The 8,724-nt window shown below is 36.1% G+C and overlaps 1 protein-coding gene across 1 annotated transcript in view; it reads right to left on the bottom strand.

The window, feature by feature from the left end:
* Nucleotides 1–660: 660 nt before the first annotated feature.
* Nucleotides 661–8,724, bottom strand: part of LOC100184526 (metalloprotease TIKI1) — a 13,331-nt gene continuing 5,267 nt past the window's right edge. The window contains exons 7-10 of the mRNA XM_002125653.5: nucleotides 2,579–2,666; nucleotides 2,140–2,241; nucleotides 1,693–1,836; nucleotides 661–1,308 (exon numbers count right to left, since the gene is read on the bottom strand). Coding sequence (XP_002125689.3) covers nucleotides 804–1,308; nucleotides 1,693–1,836; nucleotides 2,140–2,241; nucleotides 2,579–2,666 — 839 coding nt within the window. The 3' untranslated portion in view covers nucleotides 661–803. The remainder of the gene's footprint in view (nucleotides 1,309–1,692; nucleotides 1,837–2,139; nucleotides 2,242–2,578; nucleotides 2,667–8,724) is intronic.

The raw sequence follows: 8,724 nt of genomic DNA, 5'->3' as shown, positions 1-8,724 counted from the left end.
ATATGTCTGAGCAACGGCATTTTAACCGTATTTTGTCCCTAGCAACCATATAATTTGTCCCTAGCAACCATATTTTGTCCCTAGCAACGGCATTAGTATTTGTCCCTAGCAACCATATTTTGTCCTAAGCAACGGCATTTTTAACCGTATTTTGTCCCTAGCAACCATATATTTTGTCCTAGCAACCATATTTTTACCGTATTTCGGCATTTTTAACCATATTTTGTCCCTAGCAACCATATTTTGTCCTTAGCAACGGCATTTTTAACCGTATTTTGTCCCTAGCAACCATATAATTTGTCCCTAGCAACCATATTTTGTCCCTAGCAACGGCATTTTTAACCGTATTTTGTCCCTAGCAACCATATTTTGTCCTTAGCAATGACATTTTTAACCGTATTTTGTCCCTAGCAACCATATTTTGTCCCTAGCAACCATATTTTGTCCCTAGCAACGGCATTTTTAACCGTATTTTGTCCCTAGCAACCATATAATTTGTCCCTAGCAACCATATTTGTCCCTAGCAACGGCATTTTTACCTGTATTTAGTCCCTAGCAACCATATAATGTGTCCCTAGCAACCATATAATTTGTCCCAAGCAACCATATTTTTAGTCATAATTTGTCCCTAGCAACCATATTTTGTCCTTAGCAACAGCATTTTTAACTTTCAACAAGTATAAATGTTTATCAAAAACTCAGTTTGACTTCTTGTCTAATATAAAACAACGGGTAGTAAAAATGTGGACCAGCCACACAAATATACAAAATAACAGTGATTGTTACAAAAAATGCTAAAAAAATTAAAAATTTACGTCAGCAACGGGAGAAATAATTTGTTTTGACCGGCTTTGCAATATTCGATTATCACAAATACGACCAGAAAGTTCGGGAGGAAACGACTTATGTTTGTTCGCTGTTGTTACGTCATAATCCATCCATATGACGTCAGTGAGAAAGCTCACGATAATCGACACAAGTAAAACGCTTAATGACGTCATAACCAAAGCATTGTTTTGTGTTGTGGAACGACGCCCGCTATTGGCGTCATCGCTCCAATTGTCTGACCTTATATTCATGACGTCATATCCTGTGTATGGCCTATAGCGCTGCCTAGTGGACAAATAATTTTCTTCGCTGCCGTCAAATGGTGTCCAATTAAATTTGAATATGGAATCCAGATTGTTTCTTTCTGTGACGTCATAAGCAGGCGTTGGCAACCGATTGACGATTCGAATATGAGATCGCGAATCTACCGAATCCAGGAATGCACCCGGGTAATATCGGAAGTACGAATCATCATCAAATCTAAATAGATAAAACAAACGTTATTCAAACGAAACTATTGTTATAAAACATTTTAAAATGATCTTTTTAAAAGAAAACTTAAAAAAAAACTATTTTAGGGTGCTTTATTCTTCATATATTAGATTTGGGCAAGATGATCAATGCTTTTATTCCCTTTTATCGTCCTATTTGATAGTAGGAATAAAAATTACAGAATTATATAACCGTATCCTTATTAAATTGTAACTCGGCATAAAAAATGATATCTATCTAAGAAATATTACGACATGTTTAAAAACAGGCAAACAAAACGACAGTCGTTAAAACACGCTACTGCTGGTAAAAAGGACTTGAGTAAAAGTGTGTAAAAAACGTGGTTGCTAAATTCTCAATAATGCTACGTACCTCTCTTCTGCTTGGTTTACCCAAAGATTTTGAATATTTTTGACCTCACTAAATACGTCATCATTTCGAGAACGATTCTTTTTTTTCTTTGTTCGGCGTCTCAAACCACGTGACTTGCTACGTCGTCGCTCGCCAGATTTCCGACTAGAAGATAAAAAATAGTTTAGGAAAATTTCGCTTTTATGTAAATCCCCAAGTATAGTACTGGGGGCATATTTCTATTCTAAGTCTGAAAATATTTATTTTTTCTACCAAATAAAAAGATAAAATAGAATAAACGGATCATTCTATACCCCAATCTACTATATTAACAAAAAAGTAAAATTACTTAGACAAAATAGAAAAAAAACAAAAATTTTCTTCAAAAAAGGCCCCAAATTTATACATACACACTGGAGAACTGTGGAAGCAGTAATAATATCTCTTTTATAATAAAAAAATAAATACTTTTGTCTCGTCTTCCGTCCTCCTTGTCTTTTATGCTTCCGAGGGGGATTTTCCCGTTTCCACGTCATTGGCAATGACGTCACATCGACAACTTTGTGCGCTCTGAAGAAATCAAATAAATTTTAACAAATTCGTATTAAACAAACTTTTCTTAAATATCCCCACAAAAATACATACGCGGTAACTGGTAAGTGAACACGAAATGTATAAAAAAGAACACCCATTTATAACGAATGTCGTTGCTCCGTCCCGCGAGGATAAATAGGTTACATTCATGGTAACTTGTAAGCGGGCATGAGGTGTATGAAACAGAACTGTCGTAGCCCCGCCATGTTAGGATAAATAAGTTACATTCATTTATTCGATTGTTTATAAAACATTTAATGCCGAAAGATATTGCAATAACAGCTCAAATATTTGTGTAAGCACAAACGCAAACCTTGGACCGAAATCGGCTTCAACTCGTTCGATCTCGTATCCTTCCTTAGTGAGATAATCTATGACGGATCCGTTGCCTAGGAAATGACCTGGAATAATACGTTATCGATTAGCTATACGTCATTAATAAATTGCGTCACATTTTTGGGGGGAGTAAGTTACGTTAGTCATTAAAACATATTTTAAATAATTTTTATTTGCATAATCTATATTGAACAATTGTGTATAACTTGTTTATCCGTGCATGGCGGGGCGACGACGGTCTTATAACATGGGTGTTCAGTTTCATACACCTCGTGCCCGCTTGCGAGTTACCACGTATATATATTACACTATCAAGGAGCATTATGACGTAACAAACAGTAACAATCGTTGTCGTAAATGGGATTTGAGCCAATCTGGAATTGCAACTTATAAAAAGGAGTGTGTAACTTTAATTGTTGTTTTCTTGACACGGATTGTCAAGTGGCAACCATCAAAGCGGAGGGCGACAACCCCGTAATCAAAAGCTTAAAACCCATATGAGGTAATCCGTACAAGTGGGAAGAGGCAGCGAAAATAGCGATGAACGACAATCGAGAAATATCTGCTCCAATCCAGTCTTATATGGTAGAATATTTCATGCAAAATTTGCTGAATTGTTTTTCTTAATTTACGCGACAGGAATTAAATTTCCGCCGCAAATAAAACTTTGTTCCATTTATAGCAATTCGCATTTTCGTAATTAATGATTTTCCGGTTAGTTTTGCGAAAAGTGTTAGTTACTCAGCAAGGTGGCACCGTGGGTTGAGTTACAAATGGTAGGCGTCGAACTAAAGTGATTTTTAAAGTCTGGTTTCCCTGCATTCCGTGAATATTTAAAGGTGCATACGGACAATCCACGAAAACGGAAACACTTAATCACTTTTAGAATAAAATCAAACAGGCATATAAAAGTGGGGTAAGATGGTCCACGTTTTCATTCTATTTTCTCATTCCATTTGATAGTAATAAACGAATATTTACAGAGCTATATAACAATATCCTCGCGATTCTAAAAGAGCGTTGTTAATTGTTTCATAACCTAATCGGAAATATTTCGTTGCTAACGGTATCCCATATTACCCCACACTACTATATATGGTGTCTGTTCTTAATTCACATAAAAAGATCCGCCAAAAAAGGGGTCTTTTTGAAATCGGGTATTTTTTTATACCATTTCACATTCAATCGATATATGCGACCAATACAACGGCAAGAGTTTAAACAAACCCATTTTACTCTTCACCATACGGTAATTTAGACCACACCATTGAAGTTAAGTTATCAAGATTTTACAACGAAACCAGTCGCTATGTTTACGAATAGTTTCTGCAAAATCTGCGCAGGCAAAAGAGCAAGAAACCCCCGTGAAAAGTCCAACCATAAAAACCACTTCAGTCTAGATACCACGCTAAGCATGGTCGCTTATAAGCCATTAATAGCCTGATGTTTCTACAAGAGCTCTTGAGTGGCATATCAAGATGACGCAGCATGTTCTAAAAACGTCCTGGGAACTAAATTTAACTTTTCATGAATCGATAATTATAATAAGAAGGTGTTTGACAACAAAGCAGATCCTTAATGTGTTGATGGGACTTGTAAACTCGAAGTGTGTGTAAAGCACTCCAACGGGCGGCGGTACATCAAAGGGACTGATCTCTTTTTCATTGGTTTGTTCAAGTAATTTACAAACACGTCGGTCTCTGCATTGGAGTAGTCACTAGTCACCTGCGTGAGGAGCTGTAACATTATCTGCCAAGGAAGAACCACTGCTTGCCATTGACAAATTAGCACAAGAGGAAAGCAAACACAATCGGAGATTGGTAACTTGCTAATGGGTTATACTGCCTGGTTTGAGAATTCCATCTTTAAATTAAAACCAAGCAAACTTAAAAAACAACAAAACCCTGAAACAAATAAAATGAAAAGTTTATACAGCCGCAAAACAACATCTCCTAAAAGTGTAAAAATCCGAAAACAATTATATTTATCTCTTCGATAAGAATAACAAAAATCAAATTCTAAAAAAACGAAGAGAAAAAAAATTAACCAAAAAAATACAATATTTATAATATATTTATTGTAGTATAATAACAAGCACTTGCGGGGTGAAAAACGACAGTCGTTAAAACGCGCTATATATATTAGCTCTGTATTTCGTAAAATACTTAGGTTAATGGAAAATATTCTTAGTTTACTACCGAATGGAAAGATAAAAGAGAATAAAATGAAACACTTAGCCCAAACAACTATATTAGACCAGTTTTTAGCGATTTAACTTAAAAGATTTTTAAGTTTAAAAGATTTTTCTGCGAAGCCATAAGCAAGTTTGGAACTCGGAGTCAGTTTATCCATGTGTAGTGCATCTCAATGGCTCTTATGGTAGATTACATTACTCGATGGGTAAATACACAGGGTCGGTTCCTTTGATCTTACAGAGGGACTCCGAACACTTGTCCCCCTTTATTCCATCACAATCATCTCATTGTGACGTAGAGTGGATTTGATTATCACGAAACCCAGTTTCTTGTGATGGAATAAAGAAAGATTTTTTCACCCGTATTGGTGGATTGGTTATTCTAAAGCGTTTGGGGCGCTATGAATCGTAGTGAAAAGTTATTTTATAAAATAAATTAACAGTTTGAATTGACGTTTTTAATTTTTTTGTTTCAATTTTTTAAACTTATTCCTACGGATGCAAAATTGAACACCTTCGTTATTAAATAATTATACTTTATTAAATGGCCCAATTCATTGTTTGGTTTTACATTTTAAATATAATTAGCGTTTTACCTAGTGCTATCTATATTTGCACGAGATTACGAACTTAGCTAAACGAACACGCATGTCAACGTATTTTTCAAAATACTTCACATAATTGTGGAGCAGACAAGTGTTTTTAATTTAACCAATAAATTCCAACACAAGTTTTTAGACTATTTTGCTCGCAGTTTAAATATTTACCAACAACATTCACGTTGTTCGTGAGCAATTATATCCATAAGGCCAACAAGACATAGCATACCAACTTATAACAGAGCATCGCCCACTTACATAATGAACAGTTATATGCAACCGCCCAGCACGATTTACGAACAATTTATGGAATTTTCGATGTTTATAATCAAACTTAGAATTTAAGTTACAGAATTAAGAGTCCAGAAAATATGACAATTATTCTCGAATTACGTGATTGTCGTGGTAACAATGGGCGTTGTGGTTTGTTCTAGAATTCTTTGTGACGTGTCGTGCCACCCACAAACTCACCAGGTGTTGGAATAATCAACCACAAAGTTACAATTTAAGATATATGGAACAGAACAGATGTGTTATAACGACTGAGGTTGTCCGCCACGTGAGGATAAACAAGTTACATTCATTCATTCATTCATTCATTCATTCATTCATTCATTCATTCATTCATTCATTCATTCATTCATTCATTTATAAATTACATATGTGGCAACTTGTAAGCGGGCACGAAGTATATGAAACAGAACACACGTGGTTCAGATACTGATAAATAAGTTACATTTATTTATTCATTTTCAAAACTGGTTGGTTTCGTTTGAGAGTTGGCAACGCCTCACAAATGCTATTTGTGACGTATAACGTGTAATTATGACGTGAAACGTACTTTATGTCAGTGAAACTAATTTATATTTTCTTCCAGGTAAAAGAAATTTATTGTTAAAATTGTGACTTGGTCTAAAAATATAATATAAAGATACTCAAAATGTATCGCATAACCTACTCCATCAATAAAGTAGGGTGGGGAAAGATGGGACACTTTTTCATTCTATTTCCCGTCCCATTTTGTGGTAAACAAAAACACTCAAAGAATTATGAAACCGTATCCTCGCGACTCCTATCAACCGTTGTTAATTGTTTAAAACACGATCAGGATGGTTGGATATTATGTGCGAAAGTTGTCCCATCTTCCCCTACTCTACTATTTCTATATATTAAGCAAGCCATGGAGCAATACGTTAAGAAACGTTGACTCGGAGGTTTTTCGCAAGTTCGCGGTCATTTGTCATCGACGTTTAACAGTCTGCAGCTAACTATGAGTAGACATGTCGGCGCTGAGTTCGTGGATGTAACTTAACTCTGTGACGAACAACAGACGTAACGTGGTTGACTTGCGATGTGAAGCAACGTTGGGTGTTCGTGGGCAACGTATCAGTATACAGCACCACCACAACACTGGCGACATGGTCACTTACATTCAAGGTCTAGAACTCGATCTCCCAACGATGCGGGGTCCGATTCGGGTTTGCCAATTCGAGATTTTTTCAAGTTTGGGGCACTGACTTTATAAGATTTTCAGTTTTAATGTAGAGTTGAAAAATAACTTTAACCCGCAGCTGTTTGCCTCGAAAAAAACTTTGGCGTCAAATTTCATCGAATAAAAAGGTCGTCAAAGGACCCGGAACTAAAGGAATTCAACCGATGAACAATTTAGTTAAAATTAAGCGCAAGCAGATCACCTGTGCTATTTCAAGTGCGTTAATTAAAACCAATGTTTCAATTTTGCATCCTGCATATCTCAAGCGACGTCATAAAGTATCTGTGACGTCACAAAGAATGATCGCGTGTCGCGGTGACTTTAACCAACAAACCACAAGTTAAGTGAGCAAACAAACGAACATCTGTACCCCCCCACAAATCCCGCCACCGCGGTTAGTTTGCACGTCACAATTAAACGCTTGATTTAAACAAAGGGAGGCGTCGATTGATGAGAACTACCGCGTATCCACTTTAACGTTCAGTTTCGGTACAAGGCTCGCGCAATCATTTGGACATGTCACGAAAAGTAAACTAGCTGTCATCCGCTTTAACTACAGATAAGACCGCTTGCACATTATTGTTTAAAATCACATCCAAATATTCCAGGAATTTAGTTCAAATATTTCACCACACACGTTTATGTTGGCATAAGGATTATATGTACCACATATTATACAGCGAAAATATCTTGGCCTTTAAATAAACTATATAGTAGGATGAGGGAGAATGGTACAACTTTTCATTCTATTTTTCCGATCCATTTGCTAGTAAGCAAATAAAATTCAAAGAGATATAAATCCGTATCCTTACGACTCCCCTAGACCGTTGTTAATTCTTTATAAAAACACGATCAGGATATTTGTATATTATGTGCTGAAGGTGTCCCATCTCCCTCAACCTACTATATATGGCAATACGCAGACTATACAGCGAAAATTTGCAACATGTTTTAGTAGTTTAGTCATTTTGAATCAACAAATCAAATCGAATCTTTGGTTTGGCATTTTAGGACTTGAATAGGAATGAAAAATGGTACACAATAACGTAATTTAAAACAATATTCAAAGTATGTTATAGACATGCACTGCATTAACTCAATCCTATTTTATATGAATAAGCTGTTGCGCAACGAAGCACGCCATAGGACCCGGGATTTATACCAGAGTTGGCCAAACGTACACCCCACAAACGGATCGCTTACGATATTTTTCAGCACGCGTTCAAACTCATAAACCTTCGGTTCCTCATCCTACTAAGTTGACATGAATTATTTTACCCCCTGCATCACTTGTGTACATTAGCAACGTATACGAACCCCCATACCAAACTACTATAATCCAATTTCACTTACGACCCCAAATATAATTCCATACCACACAAAACTTCCAAGAAACCACAGCGCTATTAAATAACACAGCAGACGTCGGCTTATATGTCTGGGTGGGGAATATAGTTGACGCTAATCCTAAAACAAACTAAACCCAAAGATATAAAGACTCGGTACAAAAATCGAGGTTTTTCAGTTTTTCACAAAAGATTTCAGTTGATCCCGACAAATTTTAGTCGCCAAAATAACGTTACGTCATCATCATATGACGTCAGCAAAGTCTCAATACGTCACAATTGCCGCTCAGTTGAACTCTTGTTTATATTAAAAGGTTTCAAATTTCTTGATTGATGACGTAAAAATGTCATTGTTTTGCTTTGTTTACGTCACAAGCCATCTATTGTTAAGAAATAATCGAAAGTTTTTTGAGCATCCGGTAATTTGAGATAATGAAATAATTGTAAACAAACAGTTGAAACTTTTGTTACGTCATAATACCATGGCACGTG

Source organism: Ciona intestinalis, unplaced genomic scaffold, assembly GCF_000224145.3.
Source record: "Ciona intestinalis unplaced genomic scaffold, KH HT000094.2, whole genome shotgun sequence".
Classification (NCBI taxonomy): Eukaryota; Metazoa; Chordata; class Ascidiacea; order Phlebobranchia; family Cionidae; genus Ciona; species Ciona intestinalis.
The sequence above is the reverse complement of the archived record's forward strand: the minus strand, read 5'-3'. Positions and strand labels throughout refer to the sequence as shown.